Genomic DNA, 22,761 nt, shown 5'->3' with positions numbered 1-22,761 from the left:
AGCAAATCCCCAGTTAAGCAGATATAGATGGGCTTGCTTAATTTCAAATACACCTACCGACTTAAAGCAAGAAAGATCAGATATTCTTTCCCTTCCAGGTGCTACAATGCAGAGATGCTGGAAGTCCTGGCCCAGAATTGTAATTTACCTAATTTTTGCATAAGATTTGCATAACAAATTTGGGCTATTTGATTCCCAAGACATGAAACTGTTTCTGCAAACAGATAACCACCTTCAAACTCAGGAGTAATTACTTCATAGACAAGATAGAGAAGAAATTTGCAAATTACCAAATCCTTGCAAATTTCCAGGCCAGTTAGGAGAAAAAGGAATCGGGTAGAAGTCTACTCATTTGCTGTGGCCTGAAGAAGGTCTGGCAGATATATTCCTCATCCAGTCATCCAGGGCATCCTGTCCAGCAGAGGTTTTTTTTTTTTTTTTTTCTTTTGAACATAAACTCAAGATTTTATTGTCTTCACAATAAAAGATGACACTTGGAACTGGATCATTTGGCCCTCTCTCTTCTTATCTCCGCCCAGTTCAAAATGCTTGCATCTTTTAATAGCCAGCATTCTCTTAGATCTGCAGTTGGGTTCAACACACTCAAGCCTTAGCACAATCTTCTTTGTAGTTTTAGCCTTTTTCCGGAAAATCGGCTTACTTTGCCCACCATAGCCACTCTGCTTCCTGTCATACCGCCACTTTCCCTGGGCATACAGAGAATCCTTGCCCTTCTTGTACTGTGTCACTTTGTGCTTGCCACACTTCTTACAGAAAGGATTGGTGCTTGCCACACTTCTTACAGAAAGTCCAGCGGGTTTTAGGGACATTAACCATGCTTGCGTGAGCGCTATCGGCACAGAAAGCAGGCAGAGCTTTTTTAGGGCCCATGAAATGGAGGTTTGGAAGAAGAATGTTAGTACAAATCACTAGAGCCTAGGATCCATCTGGAAGGAGACTCAGGGGTAATTTCATGAACAAATTTTAGCTGGTCCACCCACACTATTGGGTGGTGTGGTGAAGCTTGTGCCAAAATTGGGCCCTGAATCCAGTTTCTGCAGGCTTCACGCTTTCTGGTTAAATACTAACTTCTGGACATGGGGAGAGCAGGTAGGTGGTGAGAAGCAATGCATCTATCAGCTTCCACCTCCACAGTCCCACCCCAATCAGCGATTTGTTCTCTCGCATACTCCTCCAACATTAACCCATAACTGGTGGCTCCTGAACTGCCCTGTAGTGGGGGCTGAGGGGCTACAGTCTGATTGGACAGGGAAGGCTGGGAGACCGGTTTTAAACTTGTGTTAGCATGGCAGATATATTGTTTTTACTTAGACTGTGTTTATGTAGTGTCTGGGGAAGCCAAGAAAGGCTAATGGAGCTTACAGGGGTATTAGGGGCACCCTTTTTCTTATAAGAACAGGTTATTTGGCCAAGTGCTGTGCCTCATGTCTGTTATCCCAACACTTTGGGAGGCTGAGGTGGGAGGATCGCTTGAGCCCAGGAATTTGAGACCAGCCTGGGCAACATGGTGAAAACCTATCTCTACTAAAAAGTACAAAAACTAGCCAGGTGTGGTAGCATGCACCTGTAGTCCCAGCTGCTCCGGGGGCTGAGGCGAGAGAATCACCTGAGCCCAGGAGGTCGAGGCTGCAGTGAGCCATGATTGTGCCTCTGCACTCTAGCCTGGGTGACAGAACTAGACACTGCCTCAAAAAAACAAAATAAGAACAGGTTTTTGTTTTTGTTTTTTTAAAACCAGGTGAATGAATAAAAGAAGAGTAGGTACTAATCAGTGACACAAGGACCTCTTTTTTAGGATTTTCCATTTCAACCAAGAAAACCTACCCTCACCCTCCCCACAGGGTTGTTTCAGGGCTTCTGGTAGTTTCTGGACTTGTTCCAGTCTCACAGCCTCTGAACTATGACTGCTGCACATTGTTTCTCCTTCTCCTTCGCCGGCAGAGGTGGTCACCAGGGCAAAGTGGGCAGGTGAAGGCTCTTCCTCCTAGGAGCCAAGTGTGTGTCGGTCTCCCCTGAACAAGCCAACTCCACCCCACATGAATGCAAACCTTCACTGGCAGCACTAGTAGCGGGACCATTGGCAAGCGCCTCAGTGATTGCCGCCTTGCTATTGCACATTGAGCTCTTTTTGCAAGGCTGAGAAAAGAGTCCTGGGGGAACAAATGTTGCTTTTTGGGCGCAAATGATTTACTGACATCTTCCGTGTTTGTATCATTATGCTTTTTCCTGACACCTATGGCCTTGCTTGCTACCAATTGCCATTACTCTCATAGTTGTACACATGGCTACCACCTCTAACTTCCACTGGAACAATTATCCACTGGTTACAACCCCTACTTTAAAAATAAACATTGGCATACAAAAAATGAACATCACAAATGTTAATTTGCCTACCAGCACCTTTCCGTATAAGCTAAATGTGAATTCCTACTCTTAGGTTTGTGATGTTAACTACCAAACATGCCAGGAGTATCTTGCAGAGGTAGGAAAACCCACCCATCCAATTAATGAGAATCTGTTATTAAAGATAAAGAATCCTATGATAAATCACTCCTTCTAGTAACATTTCAACAGGTGAGAATGTTCCAATGCCAAAATAATTCATATTTATTGCAGAGTACTTATTGAGAAGGAAAATTATGACTAGCCCTTCACTCTGAGATAATCCTCTTTACTCAAAGATAATCACCATTGCTTGAGGTCTTTGTTTTCTTCAGTCCTTTGCTTTTAGACAGGTATAGTTTTTGTTTCACAAAAAAATGGGATCATACTATACATGCTCTTATAACCTACTTTTTCCATTTAACTACCTTGATCATCTTGCCATAACTTTGAATCACTTTCTAGGACATAATTTTACTGGCTGTTATCATTTGATTATGTAGGCATACCATAATTTACAGAGCTAGACTCCTATCTGAGTTGTTTCCTTTATTGTTGGGGTGGAGGTAGTACTATTAAAATCATGCTGTAACAAATATTCTCAAAGAGAAATCTTTGTGGGTTTGTGTAATATTTCCTTAGGATAAATTCTTAGAATTGATGTTCCTTGGTTGAAGGATATATACAACACGTTAAAGTATTTGATTCATACTATCAGCTAGAAGAGCTGTAGATTCATACTATCAGCTAGAAGAGCTGTAGATTCATACTATCAGCTAGAAGAGCTGTACCAGTTTCCATTTCTGCCAGCAGCCTAAGAGAGTGCTCATCCCTGTGGGCAAGGATAATAAATTCATTCCAACCCACCTGAATTGCCACAGGCCCCATTGCTTATAAAAGTCATAAAAATAATTAAAATTGTATATCAATCCTAAAAGATGTGCTGGGGGCCAGGACAGCTACATGTAATCTTACAAGTCCAGAATAGAAACACAAACAATAAGAACAAATGAAAATTGAGTTTTGTGACTGTGTAAAACACCATCTACTAACCCATCACTCCATAATTCTAAAATCTGGTTGTTCTCAGGGGTCTGGGACAGCAGTTTTGGTTTCCTAGCACAGCCTGGCTCTGAGTATAAAAGTCTCCCACTCACAGCACTGCCACTGACCTCCGAGGTGCAGGACAGGCTGGTCAGTATGAACTCAAGTGGGTTCTTTGGTTTTCTCCCTAGACCTACAGGAAGAGGAACAGGGCAGGGAGAGAGTAGGCACTTTTTAAATGTTCTCAGTTTGGGATGTAGTAGATGCCCATAGTAAGAAATATATCCAATACTAGGAAGAAACATTGCAGAAGCTGTCCTACAATTTACCAATCAATCTAAAAAGTGAGTGCGTACCTACTAGGCCCACATTAATGAGATCACCATCAAACCTCAAGCAAGCCCTGGGGATCCATCTGCAGGCCTGTGAATGGTTCCACCACACCTCTGTAGGGATTGTGTAGAAAAGCCAGTGGCACTTCGGCTGCTTGTTACTCGCCACATCTGCAACCTGATTCAACGGCCAAATCCACAGAGACCCGGGTACCAGATGAACCCTGGCTCTACCACTTACTTAGTTGGACTAACTTGGCCAAGTTACTTAACTTCTCTCAGCCTCAGTTTCCTCCTCTTTGACCTGGGAATGACATCCATAAGGATTAAATGTAATAATATATGTAGCACCCTGCTAGGTACATAGTCTATATCCCATCTAATATTAACCCTTTCACAGAGCCCTTCCCAGAGCCAAGAATTTTCCCATGTGATAATCCAGGCTAACGCTGCCAATGGAATTTTCCATGATGATGCAGATATTCTATTTTTGCTCTGTCCAATATCATAGTCACTCCAATGTGGCTACTGAGTCCTTGGAATGCAGCTAGTACAACATAACTGAATTTTAAATTTAAGTAAATTAAAAGTTAAACAGTCACATGTGGCTAGTGGCTACTGTATTAGACAACATACCTCTAAACACCTCTAAACATTACTTCCTTTTTTTTTTTTTTTGTGACGGTAGTCTCACTCTGTCTCCCAGGCTGGAGTGCAGTAGCACGATCTCGGCTCACTGCAACCTCTGCCTCCCGGGTTCAAGCGATTCTCATGCCTCAACCTCCTGAGTAGCTGGGACTATAGGCACATGCCACCATGCTCGGCTAATTTTTTGTATTTTTAGTAGAGACGGGGTTTCGCCATGTTGGCTAGGCTGGTCTTGAACTCCTGACCTCAGGTGATCTGCCCACCTTGTCCTTCCAAAATGCTAGGATTAACAGGTGTGAGCCACCAGGTCCAGCCTGGACATTACTTCCTGCATTAAAGATCTGAGCAGAGAAGCCAGAAGTCTGAGAAAAGGTGAATACATATTGCCGGGGGACAAGGGAAGGGGCAGAGGCCATGGGTGCTGTATTGTCAGAAAAGCCAGAGAGGTATTCAGAGAATTCAAGCCTTGCTCAGCCCTAGAAAGAAAGGCTGGTGGGGTGATAGCAGGAGGCTGGTGAACTATCTTCTGCCACGGGACAGGGGCAGCTGTAGCAGCAGCATGGAGTAGTAAGATGGTTCTCAGGTTGAGAGTTGCCATTTACTTTGGAAGCTGATAGTGACATGAAAGAAAGCCACAGGGCAGTGCTGAAATCCACATATCTCTAGATAGAGAGGAGGGAGCCTGACTATACTGTTCAAAAGCACATTTGCACGTCTTAAATGAAGTGATAAACAGCAGTTCCCTAGAACCTGTCTCCAAAATAAAGGGGAGTTTCAGGTTATACAGTGTTTTTGAAAATAAGAGTGGAGGGTGCAGGTGTCCTGGAGAGACCTGTCCCTCCCAGTGAAAGATCCTCTGGTAGTCCACAATTCTATGTTCCTACCTATTTTACTCTTTTGTACCCTGAAATTTACTCGACGTGGAAGCTTTTTAAAGGATATGAACAGTAAGAATGAAGAATTCAAACAACTTTTGGTTAAGTTAAATTCTACCATATTTTCAGGGAAAAACAATGTTCAAGTGTTCAGTCAGGATCTTGGCCAGTGAAACTCTTCCACTTCTCCCCACCTGCAAGAGTGTGTTTTTTTTTTTGACATTTGAGCTCATCTCCCCTGTCTCTGATGTTTTCCTCACTGCCCTTTTTGCCTCCTCACTGAAGCAAAAAGAACAGAGCCTCAGCTAATTACTCTCAGATCAAATAATACTGGTTATTGTAATTGGTCATTGTCCGAAAACACTGAGTTCTTCTTAGCCCGGAGGTTGCCTGGCACAGCTTAGTTAGCTAACTATTCCCGGAATGTCTCTATTATCTGTTTTACTTTGCAAAAGAAACTAGGGATTTGTTGAAAGCTGGTAATAAAAGTCTGCCCTGGTCTGAGCCGAGACTGCGTAGAGAGGGCCTGGGAAAGCATGACCTCCATGAATCAAGTTGCCCCCCCTCCAATAGCCACTCAATGATGTTATTTGGTTTCTCTGTGTCAGAGAATAATAAACCCACTAGGTTTTCTTGCAGACCAACATTCCCTGTTCTCAGGGCCTGGGGCATGGCTGAGGGACACAAAACAATTTTAATGACCAAACTCACTGAAAGTAAAATGGTTCATAGAGAAAAACGAACAGACTCCCAGGGGTCTGGGGCTCCCAGAGGCATCTTCCTACAGCTTAGAGCCCCCACATGGAAGTGCTCAGGGGCTGCTGTTCAGTGGACTGAGATCCAGGGAAATGTCTCGCCAATCCTGCTTAACGATCTCTTCCTGAGGTAGTACTCACCTGTTCCAGACAACGTGAAGGCTTCGAGGCGTAGGTAGCGGGAACCATTCTGGGAAGCATATAGAGGGCGTTAAAAAATAAAATCAACCCAAAAACCCTGTTGCCAAATATACTGTTAAAATTCTAAATGCTCTTCTTGGCTTGGTGTAAAAAAAGGATTCAAGCATCAGGTAGGCTACCGAGATTTTTAAAGCTTCATCTCCTGCTGAATGTTTATGATTTGGTGAAAGGTCACTATTATGGGTAGAATTATGTGCTCTCAAAATTCACATGTTGAAGTCCTAACCCCAACTACTTTAGAATATGATCTTATATGGAAATAGGATCGTTGCAGATGTTATTAGTTAAGATGAAAGCACTAGGGTGGGCCCTAATGCAATTTGACTTGCATCCTCCTAAAAAGGCAAAATGTGGACAGAGAAATAAACGTGCATCAGAGAAGGTGAAGTGAAGAGACTCAAGGAGAAGATGACCATCAGCAAGCCAAGGAGAGAGACCTGGATCAAACTCTCCCTCACACCCCTCCCAAGGAGCCAACCCTGCCAACACCTCAATTTCAGACTTCCCAGTCTCCAGAACTGTAAGATGATACATTTCTGTTGCTTAAACCACCCAGTCTGAGACTTTGTTACAGCAACTCTAGCAAACTAATACAGTCAACATATTCAGTAAAGTCAGCAAACATTTGTTTAACATATACTGTGTGCAGAGCATGTACCAAGTGCTGGGAAGAATACAAAACAGATCGAAAGAAACCCCACTACTTCTGCAGAGCTTACAATTCATTTGGGAGAACAAGTATATGTGCGTGAAATGTGATGAATAATGAGGCAGTCTTAAAGACTCAAAAGTGGTTAAAAAAAGAAAAAAAAAAAAACTCAGGGGAGCCAGGCACGGTGGCTATTGCCTGTAATCCCAGCACTTTGGGAGGCCCAGGCTGGAGGATTAGTTGAGACCAGGAGTTCAAGACCAACCTGGACAACATAGTGAGACCTGTATCTACAACAACAACCGAGCCTGGTGGCATGCGCTTATAGTCCCAGCTACTTGAGAGGGTGAGGTGGGAGGATCACTAACCTGGGAGGTTGAGGCTACAGTGAGCTGTGATTGTGACACTCACTCCAGCCTGGGAGACAGAGCAAGACCCTGTCTCAAAAAAAATAATAATAATAAAAATAAAAAATAAAAAAGTAAGGGGAACTAATTTTGTATGTCACTTGTGGAAAAAATGGAAGTGAATCCTGGCTTGAATATTCCAAAATAGGTGATAATAAAAATTGGAGCACTCTATAACAGTTATATTTGGGTGTATGTGTTTCTATGATTCTTAGTATTGATACCATTTAACCCAAACAAAAACCATCCTAAAAGGGAATGATTTCTCATTCACTCAAGAAATACTAACTGAATGCTTCTTCCATGTAAGGGCTGTAAGAGGAGCTGCAGGGGAGGCAAGCTGATGGATGCTCTTCATCAAATTTCCTCCATTGTCCACTCCAAATTGAAAAAAGAACATTTCAACTCTCATTCAAAATGGTATTTCTGCCTTATATTTTTCTTAGGCCTGAAATTTAATTTTTTTGTTTATTAGTTTGTTTAGAGACAGGATCTCACCCAGGCTGGTGAGTACACTAGCATGATCATGGCTCATTGCATCCTGGAACTCCTGGCTTCAAGTGATTCTCCCATCTCAGCCTCTGGAGTGAAAAAAAAAAAAAATTATTTAGAGATGGGAGTCTCACTTTTATTTTTGTCCAGGCTGGTCTTGAACTCCTGGCCTCAAGTGTTCCTCCCATCTTAGCCTCCCAAAGTGCTCGGATTACAGGCATGAGCCAATGTTCCCAGCCATTATTTTGGTTTTAAAAATCTCTTCCTCCAGTTCCTATATAAATGGAATAAACCAAGGTTGTTTATCACAACAAAGAATTTAATTATGGTTGGCCAAAAATTAATTTGATAATACTTATGTGTTCACGTTGGCGTGCACATAGATCTAGAAGGCTACTCACTAGATAGTGGTGGTGGTTACAGGGGCTTACCCTTTTTCCTTTGTTGCCCATTTTCTCAAACATTTTTGAAATAAAGCATATACAATATTATTTTGCAATTTCAAAAGGAACTTCAATGAAAATTTGAATTTATAGTGCTAAGAGTTGTAGAGTGAAAGGAGTGATCAAAGTGACTTCAACTGAGTTTTCAAGGGCAGGTGCAATCAAATGTGAACCTCTCTGCTGGCATTTTATAGTCCCAGGTGGGCACTAAGGGAAGTACTTGTCTAGGTTATTTACTCTCTGTTCAGTATTATTTTGCCTAAGTTCAAAATAACCAGTAAAGATAAGAATATCTGGCATTTGTTTAGTATGTTTCTCTTCAAACCACTTTCTGCTGCCTATTTACAGCTCTTCCCTGGCCAAACAAAATCAAAATATTTCCTCATTCAGTCATCTTCCAGTTTCAATCAACAAAATGAAATCCATTTCCATCCCTTCCCATTTTCCATTTTTCCCTTCTGAGAGGTCTATGTGCTGTGTTTTTGGCCTTCAATATTTTAATACTCTTTCTAACTTGAGTGGTGTTCTGTGGCACATGGGTTGGGGGTTAGCTGACTTAGGGTTTGAATATGGACTCTGCTGCTTCAGTTTTGCTGAGACCTCATTTAAGATACTTTGACCATCCATGGCAACCCTCAGTTTTCTTTCTTTTTTTTTTCTGATTTTTTAAAATTTAATTTTTTTTTATTATTGTACTTTAAGTTCTAGGGTACATGTGCACAACGTGCAGGTTTGTTACATACATATACATGTGCCATGTTGGTTTGCTGCACCCATTAACTCGTCATTTACATTAGGTATTTATCCTAATGCTATCCCTCCCCTTGCCCCCCACCCCACAATAGGCCCCGGGATGTGATGTTCCCCGCCCTGTGTCCAAGTGTTCTCATTGTTCAATTCTCACCTATGAGTGAGAATATGCGGTGTTTGGTTTTCTGTCCTTGCGATAGTTTGCTCAGAATGATGGTTTCCAGCTGCATCCGTGTCCCTTGCAAAGGACATGAACTCATCCTTTTTTATGGTTGCATAGTATTCCATGGTGTATATGCGCCACATTTTCTTAATCCAGTCTATCATTGATGGACATTTGGGTTGGTTCCAAGTCTTTGCTATTGTGAATAGTGTCACAATAAACAATATGTGTGCATGTGTCTTTACAGTAGCATGATTTACAGTCCTTTGGGTATAGACCCAGTAATGGGATGGCTGGGTCAAATGGTATTTCTAGTTCTAGATCCTTGAGGAATCCCCACACTGTCTTTCACAATGGTTGAACTAGTTTACAGTCCCACCAACAGTGTAAAAGTGTTCCTATTTCTCCACATCCTCTCCAGCTTTTGTTGTTTCCTGACTTTTTAATGATTGCCATTCTAACTGGTGTGAGATGGTGTCTGTGGTTTTGATTTGCATTTCTCTGATGGCCAGTGATGATGAACATTTTTTCATGTGTCTGTTGGCTGCATAAATGTCTTCTTTTAGAAGTGTCTGTTCATATCCTTTGCCCACTTTTTGATGGGGTTGTTTGATTTTTTCTTGTATATTTGTTTAAGTTCTTTGTAGATTCTGGATATTAGCCCTTTGTCAGATGGGTAGATTGCAAAAATTTTCTCCCATTCTGTAGGGGCAACCCTTCATTTTCTCAATGCAAATCGAAGGTGGTATTCACCTCTCAAGGATCTTGAAGCGAACCAGTGAAATAATGAGTGCAAAATGCCTGCTCTGGACCATTAAACAAAATAAATCCTATTTGCTTTTCCTTCCTCTTTCCCTTTCTTTGAAAAGTTATGGGCAGTATAAACAATGCGTGGCCAGGCACTTGGATCCAGGACCCGGGTAAACCCACACAATGCCTCTGACCAGCTGTGTGACCTGAAGATATTCCTTAACCTCACTGGGCCTCAGTTTTCCCACCTGCAGAAGGGGGATAGTAATAGTTCCTACTGCATAGGGTTGTGAAACTAGGATAGTAACTGTAATATAAATATTTCTTCACTCTTTGTCTCTTCTTTTCCTGCTTCTCTCCCTTTCTGATATAACATCCCCCTCTCTCCCACTCAGGTATTTCTGCCTTATTGTTAGTTCTCCTTGGAAACCTTCTCTAAATATCTTCTACTAAAATTCTAACTTGCTCCAAGCCCCAGTTCCTCTAAGTCTGACTTGATTTCTTCTGAGTCCTCAATGTGGGTCAGTGGCGTGTTTCTTAGCTTGGTAGTATGGTAACATGAACACAAATCCAAGCTCAAGTCTCCTTTTTGCCACTTACAAGCTTTGAGACTTTAGGGAAATTGCTTAGCCTCTCTGGTTAAATAATTGAGAAGTTTCCAAATCTGTAAAATGGGAATCATTTTCCAGTTGCTGGGAAAATTACAAAAGATTAAGCACGTGGCCTGTAGTAGGGCCTCAGTAAGTGTTAATCTCATTCCTTTTCTTCTTTTGGTTTTGACCTCTCATTTTGGAGAGGTAGGTTCTCACGGGGAGCTGCATACTGGCATTGCCTGGAAACCTTTACGAGAAAGGAAGCCCTGAGGTTTGATTCAACTAGCCTGGGAAGGGTCCAGACATTGGTTACTTATTGTACTGTTATTATGAGTTTCTTTTGGTTTTTGAAAGACGTTCTCATTCTGTTGCCCAGGGTAGAGTGCAATGGCATGAGCATGATCATGGCTCACTGCATCCTTGACCTCCCGTTCTCAAGCCATTCTCCTGCCTCGGCCTCCTGAGTAGTTGGAACCATAAATGCACACCACCACTTCCGGCTAATTTTTAAAAATGTTTGTAGAGATGGGGTCTCCCTATGTTGCCCAGGATGGTCTCATACTCGGGTGTCCAGCAATCCTCCAGCCCCAGCCTCCCAAAGTGTTAGGATTACAGGCATGAGCCACTATGCCTGGCCTGTTATTATGTCTTCAATGGTTCAATGGTCTCCAGAATTTTCCAGTGAGGAGCTAAAACAGAGGATCTTTGGTCTCGCAAAGAGGGCAGGGTCTATCACTCACCAGCAACTCAACACACACTTCTCTGAGGCTCATTTCCTCATCTGTAACAACTCAAATGAGGTTGTTGTAAGAATTTAATTAATCAATGTATATAAACATTGCGGAACATAGTGTCTGACACATACTTAATATGTTTGTTCAGGGATGTGAGAGAGGAAGCACTACAAGGGAAAATTCAGTTCTCATAAATTCTGCCAGAAAAGGATGACCTGTAATAGTTGCCCCAGGACCCCAGGAGTAACAACATTTTGTACTTGAGTCCATGCTTGGGGTAGACGGATTGTACTGACGCCCCTCCACCTCTATTTTGTAGCTACATTAGCTGAGACAGGAATGGATGTGTCCGGGGTCAGTCAGGGAGCTGCTATTAAGCAGAAGCAAAGCACGACGCCTATTTGTGGCCTGCCCTCCCACTCAGGCAGATAACCTGAGGCTGAATGACCTTGCCTCTCTCCCATTGATTTTTCCCAGTAGGTATGCTGCGAGCGATCAGTGAGAGAATGATCCACAAACAGATAGGCATTTCACACAGCACCATTTCAAGAGGAGTCTGGTTTCTCTGGCTTCAATAGCCTCTAAAAATAATAGGTCTGGAGGTAGCTTGTTTCCCTTCTCCTTCCAAAGACGAGAGTAAATCATTAGACCCGATTTTTCTCCTCATCCCTCTGCAGTTCTCTCTAAAAAGAGTTCTCATCTGAGTTCAATTGGAATTCGAGGCAGGAAAAGCAAAGTTGCAAAAGGAAAGTAATAAAGCAGAACATTTACGTTTCCAAACTAAGTGGAGTGAAATTAAAATGAGGGCAGAACTTTTGCTACCATAGTAAAAATAGTCCATTTTTCATAAATATTTAATAAAGCTCATTTCACAACGGAATTCAAGTCTGGTAACCTTAGTCAACAGAGATTTGTTGATTGATTGGTAAAACATCACTGCACCATTTTGAGTCTTAGCTCAAGGTAAAACATTTTCTAGTTACTATAGTCTTGCCACAATCACCCTAAGGTTATCTTATAGTGCTGTCTACTGAACTACACCTCTGGAATTTCCTGAATACAATGCATTCTTGAGATACCGTATATTTAAATAGTTGATAATGTTGTTAGCCTTATTTCACTATCTTAAGCAGTAACTTGAAAACTGCACTGCCAAAATCTGTAACTCTTTTTCTCCTACCTGCCCTTCACCCTCACCCCAAACACACACACACACACACACACACACACACACACTCATTCATGGCCTCACAACTGTTTGCTTCACTCTTTCTCAGGTAACTGGCTTGGAAGTTTCCCTAGTCTTTGGCTCAAGGCTTCCCAAGCTTTTTCTTTCTTTCTTTCTTTCTTTTTTTTTTTTTTGAGATGGAATATTGCTCTGTCTCCCAGGCTGGAGTGCAGTGGCACGATCTTGGCTCACTGCAACCTCTGCCTCCCGGGTTCAAGAGATTCTCCTGCCTCAGTCCCAGTCAGTAGCTGGGACTATAGGCACACTCCACCATGCCTGGCTAATTTTTGTATTTTTACTAGAGACGGGGTTTCATCATGTTGGCCAGGCTGGTCTTGAACTCCTGATCTACAGTGATCCACCCGCCTCAGCCTCCCAAAATGCTGGGATTACAGGTGTGAGCCACCGCACCTGTTCCTTCCCAAGCTTTAGAGTCCCCTTTGAGCATCATCAGGATGCTCTAAAAGCTGATGTCCTCATTGAGGGTACTCCTTGGCATTGTTCAACCTTGGCCCTCCAACTCATATTTGTAGTGTATTACTTTTCTAATTGTGAATCAAAACTTTCTGCGGATTCTGAGAAAATATCCCTCTGCCAAAGCCTGTGCCTGAGGTCTCTGTAAAGGAAGGAGAGACCAGGCCTTGCTCCTGGTGGATGGAGAAGGTGGAGGGAATGGGCATAGTCAGGACTCTCCCCTCTCTCAGAGGCAGGACCGTGATTGAACTCTGTCTACCACAACAAATGATTTTTGACCTATGGCTTGATCATGCTTTTCAGTGAGTGTTGTATTTAATGATGCATCATTTGACACTGACCAGTCCCTGTAGTCCCTACACATAGTAAAGGGCCACCACATGCAGTCATTGAGCTCAGCATTGAGAATACACAGGCATGGAACCCAGCCCTCCTCCAGTGAGTGCTGGCCATATGATTTCCACGGTATTGCTAGGATTACCTACTGGTCTCCTTTAGCTCCTCTGGCTGTTCCTTCTCAGCTTCTAAAGACTCCCTTCCCTCTACCTAGTCCTATAGTACTGGCCCCACAGGGTTCCCTCCTCCTTTCTTTTTTCTCTACACACTTTCCTTTGGGCAACTGAATTCACACCTGAGGCTTTAAATACCGATTTAAGCACATGACTTCTCCTGTATTTCTAGGCTGGACTTCTGTACTCACAGTTTATATTTCCACTTGCTTTTTAGATATCTCCATTTTGTGGTTCCACAGATATCTTAATCTCAAAAGGTTAAAACCTTATACTTATTACTCTCTCTATAAATCTCTTCCTTCCCCCTTTTGTTTCCTTTGAATAAAATAGCAGGGGTGGCCAGGTGCAGTGGCTCATGCCTGTAATCCTGGCACTTTTGAAGGCCAAGCCCACGTCTCTTTCTTTAAAAGCCATCCCTAGGGCAGGCATGGTGGCTCATGCCTATAATCCCAACACTTTGGAAGACCGAGGTGGGTGGATCACTTGAGGTCAGGAGTTCGAGACCAGCCTGACCAACATGGTGAAACCCCCGTCACTACTAAAAATACAAAAATTAGCTGGGCATGGGGCTGCACACCTGTTATCCCAGCTACTTGTGAGGCTGAGGCACGAGAATCGCTTGAACCCTGGAAGTGGAGGTTGCAGTGAGCCAAGATCGCGCCACTGTACTCCAGCCTGGGTGACAGAGTGAGACTTCATCTCAAAAAAAATAAATAAATAAAACCATCCCTAAATTCCCCAAATTAAGAGGGCTGTTTCCCTAGTTCCTTCTTTTCTTTTATTTTCCTATTCTTTCTTGTCATGTCACTGCCAAGTCCAAGATTTCCCTAGTTTCTTAAAGATACCCAGGCAATGCTGCTGTAGTATACTTCCCACATTGTATTATTTATTTATTTCCCCCTCTAGACTATATTCCTTGAAGGCAGGTACCAGTGTCATATTTATTTTTTACTCTCTCAGTCCCTAGTACCTAGCATTCAACACGTATTTGCTGAATAAATAAGAAGTAGATGGTTGGATGAAAAATAAAAATGAAATAAATATATTAAAACTTATTTTTAAAATGTTAAAGTAACTCAAGTGAGCCCACTTGTGTACCTGGCTCTGTGTGTGTGTATATTTTTTTGTTTGTTTTTTTTTTCTGAGATGGAGTCTCACTCTGTTGCCCAGGCTGGAGTGCAGTGGCATGATCTTTGCTCACTGCAGCCTCTGCCTCCTGGGTTCAAGTGATTCTCCTGCCTCAACCTCCCGAGTAGCTGGGATTACAGGCGCCCACCACCACACCTGGCTAATTTTTGTATTTTTAGTAGAGATGAGGTTTCACCATGTTGGCCAGGCTGATCTCAAACTCCTGACCTCAAGTGATCCTGCCTCGGCCTCCCAAAGTGCTGGCATTACAGGATTGAGCCACCACACCCAGCCCCAGCTCTGTGTTTTACAGAGCTTGACGGTGCAAGGCACTGGCCATAAACATGGAGAAGGAGGCTCTGGTCTGAGCCATTTACATGGTATTTGGCACCTTGAGGCCTCTTTTATTCTTCAACTTGGAAGGAACATGGCAGAGTTTTACTTTACTTTTATTTCTTTTTAATATTAAAATTTATTTTTTTAATTAATAAATTAAAATTGTATATATTCTTGGGGTTTTACTTTAGAAAAAATACTTTTTACCCGCTTTTACTCACTTGCAATTTTTCCTAATCTTAATTACTTTAAGATAGATAATCTACTCCCCCCAATAAAAACTAATAATTGACATCAAATAAATTAAAGATGAGAAAACTAAAAATAAATGTAGAAACTAGAAGCAACCATTAATGAAGATCAAAGTGGCTGTGTATCTAAATTAATTTCACTGACTGATTTGGGGGACGGGTTAATAAAGATGTTAATAGTAACTCCCCAGGAGCTTTCGGCAGCACTCCAGAAGTGAGACAGTAATGAGCCCAATCGAGGTTCATAGATTCAGTGAACGCCAGTGGCTTCATTAGCTATAGAGAGGGAGGCTGCTGGAGTCCCAGGGTAGGAACTCCATTCAGATTACACTCCTGAAATATGTCGCCAGGCTCAGATTCTAAAATCAAGTCTGGGTGGAAAGACATAATCATTTGGAAATGAACCTGCAAAAGTTTATGGCCAGTCCCCAGTCTAGGGCACTGTTTTAATTACCAAATCATTATATCTGCCCTTTGATAGTTAAGGTAAAGTGGAATACTGCTATGACCCCCTTGGAGTCCAACAGGTGTGGATATTTTGGGTCACCCCTTTCCTGGTTAGGTGACCCTGGGCAAGTCACATACCTCTCTCAAAGCCTCAGCTCTCTCATCAATAAAGTAAGGATTACAACATTGTCTCTATCTGATAGGGCTGTTGTGAATCAAAGTAAAATAAAATATGTAAAGTGTCTAGCTCATAGTTAGTCCTCAATAAATCATAATTATTATTACCATTAATAAGGTGAATAATAACTTATATGTTCTTCTTTGCAAAGCAGACAATGAGAATTATTTAGAGTCCAAGAGGGTGCGACTGGAACTAGAACTCAGGTTTTCTAACTCTTAGTCATTGATTTCATTTCACAAATATCTACTGACTACTTATTATGTGCCAGGTAGGGGGCTTGCGTAGAATACTAGAAGCACTAGAAGTGGGCAGGTGTGCTCTGTAGAAAACTTCAGCACTCTTTCCACTATAGCATGTTTGGGTGAAATTAACAATGGTAACACTAATGTTGTCTGTGATTTAGTAGCCCTTACTGGATACCCATTATGTAGCATGTAGATGACAAGGATTCTCCCAGGGAAAGGCACTGTGGGCATAGAGTGGGCAGACATATCACTGCAGTCCAGGTGCGGGGAGCAGAATGGACCCATCACCAAATAAGAACAGCCTTAACAGGTGCACAACTGACTTAGGTAGGCGTTTGAAAACTGAGAGTCAGCTCTTAGGATGTGCGGATTCAGGCAAGGTTTAGGCCATGCAAGTAAAAGCAAAAGTCAGTTCTGGTGCCTGGAGGTATGTCTGACCTCTAGAAGGAAGCCAAGATTTCTAAGGGAGCAGAGATAGCATCTGTTCTCACACACCTGTCACTGGGTCTGAACCACTGGCAAGTCACTGAGCAGCTGAACTTCCACACTGTGTACAAAACTGAATGGGGGCGGTGGCTCACACCTGTAATCCCAGCACTTTGGGAGACTGAGGCAGGCAGATCACTTGAGGTCAGGAGTTCGAAACCAGCCTGGCCAACATGGTGAAACCCTGTCTCTACTAAAAATACAAAAATTAGCTGGGTTTGGTGGTGTGCGCCTGTATTCCCACCTACTCGGGAGGCTGAAGCAGGAGAACTGCTTGAACCTGGGAGGCGGAGGTTACAGTGAGCTGAGATCATGCCACTGCATTCCAGCCTGGGTGACAAGCGAGACTTCATCTCAAAAAACAAAAAACAAACAAACAGAAAAACCAAAACCCAAAACCGAATGGGAACTAACTTTCATTGAGCACCTACTAAAAGTTAGGCACCATAACAGATGCAATTCAAATCATTTCTCAGACTCATCCTGCAAAATGAGACAGAGGGATACAATATGATTAATGAAAGGAGAACAAGGTTTGGATGCAGATTTCACCCATTTCCAATAAGTAAACGCCTCTGTGTGAGCCTAGGAGAAAGCCTCTGTTTGCTCATCTGTAGAATTGGGCTACTCCATCCAGCATTGATCTTGGCAGGCAGTAATAGGGATTAGCAATTGTGTACGTTCTGTGTCTGGCACACAGGAAACACTTTTACAATGATAGGATTTCTCCCATTTTGCAGATTAGGGAACTAGGAAATAAGTAACTTCGTCAAGTTACCCCAGATAGTAAAAGGGGGAGCTTGGACCTACAGGTCCATATGAATTGATGCCCACAGTTAAAGCCTCTCTTATCAATATCTTTCCCCTCAGTTCAACCCACTGAATAACTCCCTTGGCTAACAGTTCATGCAACCAAGCTGATGCCGACCCAAATGCAGACCTTAGCTTGTGTTCACAGCAAACACAGAGACTTGCTTAGAACCCTTTGAGCCCAAAGCAGAATAGCTCTTTATCATCCCAGTGGGGACAAGGATAATTTTAATCATCGTCTGTCCCATAGTGGTTTCAGGTGCAGTGAAGCTCTCACACTGGATTTAAGGTCAAAATAAGACATTCCGAGAACAAGGCTGCATTGCTGCAGTACAATGCTGTCGGATGTCAGTATGCCATCCATGCTGTTTCTTGCTTCCACCTGGTGGTCAGAAGTTGATAAAGCAAGCATACTGAAAAACAACTGGGCGTCCCTTGGCCTGTCGCTTATGGTACATCTGATTCTGGTCCCTGCAGGGCTTTTAGTACCGCTTTCCTGCCTTTTGATTTTCATTACGTTCTTCTAGTGGAAAAACTTCCCACGTGCAGTGTTCTTTCCTGGGACTAAAAGAACCAGGATAATCCCGGATGCTTCCCTGCGGCTGAGCTCATGTCACAAATCAGGCATGATTTTCAGCAGATATTTCTTTAAAAGTTTGAAGGCCTCTGTGGACTCTATTCCTTTCTCTATGGGAACAAGCATCAAAGAGACAGGAATAAAATGCTTTGCACGCACATCAGGAACTAATTGCCAATTTGGCAAATGCATTGACTAATGTCATGCACTGTTATTTCTAAATCCTCTCCTGTCCTTGACCCCCAGTATCTAGATGTAAACTTGGAACCATTAGTGGAGAAGGATAAAGTCTTCTGGTGCCTCAAATGGAATTGAGAGGGATTTAAACTCAGCGCTTTTGAGTGTGGTGAAATGAACCCAGCAGTACATTAATGCTAGGATTTGAGCTCACACAGCGTGAGCGCTTTCAAAAACCGTGTTTAAGGAAGCAAACAGAGCTATGACAGACCCTTTCAGTGGAGCAAAAGGAGTTGGATGAAACAATCAATGACACATTAAAAACCACAACTGGGCTGCAATCATGTAGGCAGGAAAAAAAGTTTCTCTTTATCGCAGGATCTTTGCATCTAATGAGATGGTGACTGGACAACCTCCAGAGGAGTAAGGCCTCCGTTTACTTTAGTTGAGAAATGTCTAAATATTTAGTTGATTCTCTTAAAAGCCCTACACGATTCTGTAGCAAACTGGTCTCTAAGGTATGATCTTATCAGCTCTGCATTGCCATTGGAACATCTATTTAAAGGGAATTTGAAAAAGAAAAATCAGAAAATATTATTAAAAATACAAATGCTAACTTTTTCTCTCTCAAAATTAACTATTTTTAATACCCTTCAGATACTTAGTTTAGGACCAATACCTTTCCAGTTACTACTTTCTCTTAATTGGTTCTAAATTGAGAGAACCCTCGACTGGGCTCCCAGCTGGGCTCCCTCAAATTGTACTGGTTGAATTGAAAGTTTAGGGGTGCTTATGACTACTTTGAATGAACTGGGAAGGAATGGAAATCTCATTCAGAATGCTTCTTGTATATTCTTCATTTCTATTGGTTCTCATAGTGAAACCTACACTGTATGGTTTGGCATAGCCACTGCTCAGTGCTTGTGTCTCCATAGGGAAGTGGCTCCTGAGTGCATTTTCGTGGGAGTGGTAGGGAGAGCTAAGAAGGCTAAAGGAACTTTGTAAAAATGTCTCTAGGGGGTCGCCATTTGAATGCACAGTACTGTCTTCTACTAGCAGATTTTAGCTAAGACCAGCATTCAATTTGCTCTAAGTTTCTGGGATCTTCAGCGCCACAACTCCTGTCCATTCTAGCTACGGCATCCACTGGGGCTTTAAACTCTTCCAACTTTCTGAGAGCAGAATCTCCTCCAGCTTGCGGTTCTTTACTATTGCTTCCTGTGGAGTATTATTAAGGCTCACCAAACTCTCCCCTCCCCCACTGCAGGAGGCCCGCGCAGCCCCGTCCAGCCAGCTTGATTAATGTGTCTTGGTTAATTGTGTGAAAGACGGCAGCCCTTTAGCAAGTGTGACCAGTTTATTGTTCAGCCAATCACGGGCCCCTCAGTTAGCATGTGAAAAGGGGGTGTACTGCTGGAGGAGGGTGAGTGTTCTGGCGGCTGAGTCAAAGGAGGAGCGTTTTGGGGGGTCACAGAGCAACACCCACTTCTTTGAGGGGATGTTACTATGCTCTACTAAACCTGTAAACCTCTAACTCAAAACACTTTTTTTCTCCTCCCTCTTTTTTCAAGATTTTTTTTTTTCCCATGGTGCAAGCAGGCAAGATACTGGGTACTCTGCAGATGGAGTTCACGTTCCAGGGTTTTTAATATTTCACTTTTATATTTCTGTTAGAGAATGATCCTGCTGAGAGTCTGGGAATCCGTGCTCGTCAGAACCCCCTCACTGACACTTGGATATATTGCTCTGAAAGCTATCCCAGGAGAAAAGATTAAACAAAAAAAGCGCCTACTTTTCAAAGCCTACTTTTCAATCTGCCCACATCAAAATAAGACAACTGGCCCTTTGAAGTGGAGGACACAGAGTTCTCAGCCAGCTTGCTTAAAACGGGGAGTGGGGGAGACAGAAAGAAAGGAAGGAAGAAAGGAAGGGAGGGAGGGAGTGAGAGAGAGAAGGAAGGAAAGGAGGGAGGGAAAGAGAGAGAAGGAATGGATGGAGGAATGGAGGGAGGAAGGGAAGGGAAGGGAGGAAGGAAGGAAGGAAGGAAGGAAGGAAGGAAGGAAGGAAGGAAGGAAGGAAGGAAGGAAGGAAGGAGGGAAGGAGGGAAGGAAAGGAAAAGTAAGTTTCCAAAATCACACAACCCTCTTACCTTGCCCAGGTTTAATCAGGCTCTAGAATCTGAATTGATGGCTAGAAAACTTACAACCCCGCTCATCAAAGCTCCAAGAAAACAGTTAACTGTCAGAGAAATCTGTCCGGCTGGGTCAGCATCAGGTGACTTTTTAAAAGCTGTACAAATGGAAACTTTGCTGTCCTCCTAGAGGTGTCCAGATAAGGCCTAGAAATGGTGGCATGGGTGTAGATGGACACTGGATGGTTCTCCCAAGTTTCGGACAATTGGACTCCCTCAAAATTGTACTGGCTGATTCAAAGTTTGGGGGCTCCTAGGACTACTTAGAATGAAAAGGAGAGGAATGGGAAGCTCATCCAGAATGCTGCTGACACAGTGCTCATCTGTGACACTTTCCTGGCTCCCAGCTTGTCTTCTGTTGCCCTTAATCATTGACATTCAAGTGTGTAGAAGCCACAGCAGCTCAGGGATGGAGATGGGTAGGGGGTGGCTCAAAAGGAACTTATTGACTCATGTAAGGGGATGTTCCTGAAATGCAGATGTTGAAGACCCTTTTAAAACACAGTCCTTGGGATTGAGTTATCGATAGTACTGACCCCATGGCTCAAGATAGGCTGGACTTCTAAGATTTCCAAATCCAGGTTTAGACATCTTGGCTATGGCTAAGGTTCCAATTCCCTTTGCTCCATAAGCTCAGCCTGGCCCACAGCCACAAACTCCTCAAGCTATGGAAGCAGGGCTCACAAATGAGCACCCCAGTAACAAGGAGAACTGGTGAAAGAGTGTGGATGAATGAATCCAAACTCAAACACTAGAGATTCAAGAATGGACCCTCTCCATCTATGTAGCCCCAGCACATGGCACAGCAACTGACAGATAGTAGGTGCCTGAAAATGTTTGACCTATTCGAATTAAATTGAAAACTTAAAAGAAAAACAATGGATGATGCGCCCTATTGGGCCTGGAGACTTTTCTTCTTATATAGAAAACCTGCACATTGTTTTGAAACAACAGGAAATTTTTAAAAATACAACATATTTTCTCTGTTTTATTGGAACCCAGTTATCTTATTAAGCACACAATCTGGCAGGGAAGCACTTTGGCCAAGTTTCTATGATTATTGCTCTCACCAAGACATTTTGTATTAAGGATCACTGTTGATTGCCTGAACCAACCTGAAACCCAAATGTCTGAAGTTTGGGGGAGCAGCATATGCCCACCACAGTAGCTTTGTGTTGGCATCATCCAAATTGTTTCCTACAATCCATCTGTGACTCTGAACTTCTGCTGGCATCCTCAGTTAGGAAGCTGAGGGAAAATAGAGAACAGAGTGGACAGGGAGAAGTACAGGCAGGGCAGGAAAAGATGAGAGCCAAGTTCTCCTGGAAACCATGGCAACTGGAGATAGGAGCAATTTGCAGACTGCACCATGGCTCCACAAGAAACTTGTTCTTTTTTCTCTATCTCAGACCAATGGAAATAGGCACTATTCCAAGCCCTGTGACCAGAGAATGGCATTTTTCTCAGGTGTTAAACTCTAGAAAAATAGTTAGAAATCATAAACCATTTGCAAATGATTTTAAGGCCTTTAGTAATGGATATAACCATTCACACAGCAGCAGAAAGGACTTTACAGTTAGTCTTTAGCTTGCTGTAGAGCTTCCATAATCCTGGTGGTTCAAGATGCCTGATCCCTATGGATAGCTGTAAGCAAAAGTATTGGATGCTGAAGAAAAGAAGAAAAAAAAAGTCCCCGGCTCCCTATGTCTTTTATTTTCCTCTTTAATCACATTTTAACTCTATCTAAAATTTCTTGCTCTTATGAAACCCTTCCAGGATAATCTCATACCAAAGTTAGTAAGGACAGCAGGCCAGGTGCAGTGGCTCATGCCTGTAATCCCAGCACTTTGGGAGACTGAAGCAAGTGGATCACCTGAGGTCAGGAGTTCGAGACCAGCATGGCCAACATGGTGAAACCTCATCTCTACTAAAAATACAAAAAATTAGCTGGGCATGGTGGTGGGTGCCTGTAGTCCCAGCTACTCGGGGAGGCTGAGGCAGGAGAATTGCTTGAACCCAGGAGGCGGAGGTTGCAGTGAGCTGAGATCGTGCCACTGCACTCCAGCCTGGGCGATAAGAGCAAAACTCCATCTCAAAAGAAAAAAAAAAAAAAAAAAAGTTAGTAAGGACAACAATTTGGGAAGATTTCGTTTTTAGTATTGGAACAATTATAGACTAGAAAATCTGGCTTGGAGCACATCCACCCTAACCTTGTCCTTATCTGTACCTTTCTACCTCCCCTTTAACCCTGCCAGTGAGAGCTCAGCTTTGGCATGGTCTTTATTTGCTTCTTCAGCTTCTAATATGATCCTTCATCCTGTAGTTCAGTGCCTGTCTCCTCCCTTCTGTCTCAACATCCTTGAAGTGACTACTGCTTAACCTGATCCCTCCGATGTGGCCTTGCAACAACTTCTCAAAGAATTTCCCCATGGATAACACTTCTAGCACTTCTAAATCCATCCCAGAAGCCAGTCTTGAA

At 42.8% G+C, this 22,761-nt stretch overlaps 1 protein-coding gene and 1 pseudogene across 2 annotated transcripts in view; both read right to left on the bottom strand.

Annotated features, from left to right (window-relative positions):
- CDK15 (cyclin dependent kinase 15) overlaps window positions 1–22,761 on the bottom strand; it is a 90,691-nt gene that overhangs the window by 18,133 nt on the left and 49,797 nt on the right. For both annotated transcript variants that reach the window (XM_025404663.1, XM_025404664.1), the window contains exon 11: window positions 6,199–6,247. In XM_025404663.1, coding sequence (XP_025260448.1) covers window positions 6,199–6,247 — 49 coding nt within the window. The remainder of the gene's footprint in view (window positions 1–6,198; window positions 6,248–22,761) is intronic.
- LOC112636422 lies at window positions 459–837 on the bottom strand (annotated as a pseudogene).

The sequence above is a fragment of the Theropithecus gelada genome, chromosome 12 (genome assembly GCF_003255815.1).
Source record: "Theropithecus gelada isolate Dixy chromosome 12, Tgel_1.0, whole genome shotgun sequence".
NCBI classification, from domain to species: Eukaryota; Metazoa; Chordata; class Mammalia; order Primates; family Cercopithecidae; genus Theropithecus; species Theropithecus gelada.
The sequence above is the reverse complement of the archived record's forward strand: the minus strand, read 5'-3'. Positions and strand labels throughout refer to the sequence as shown.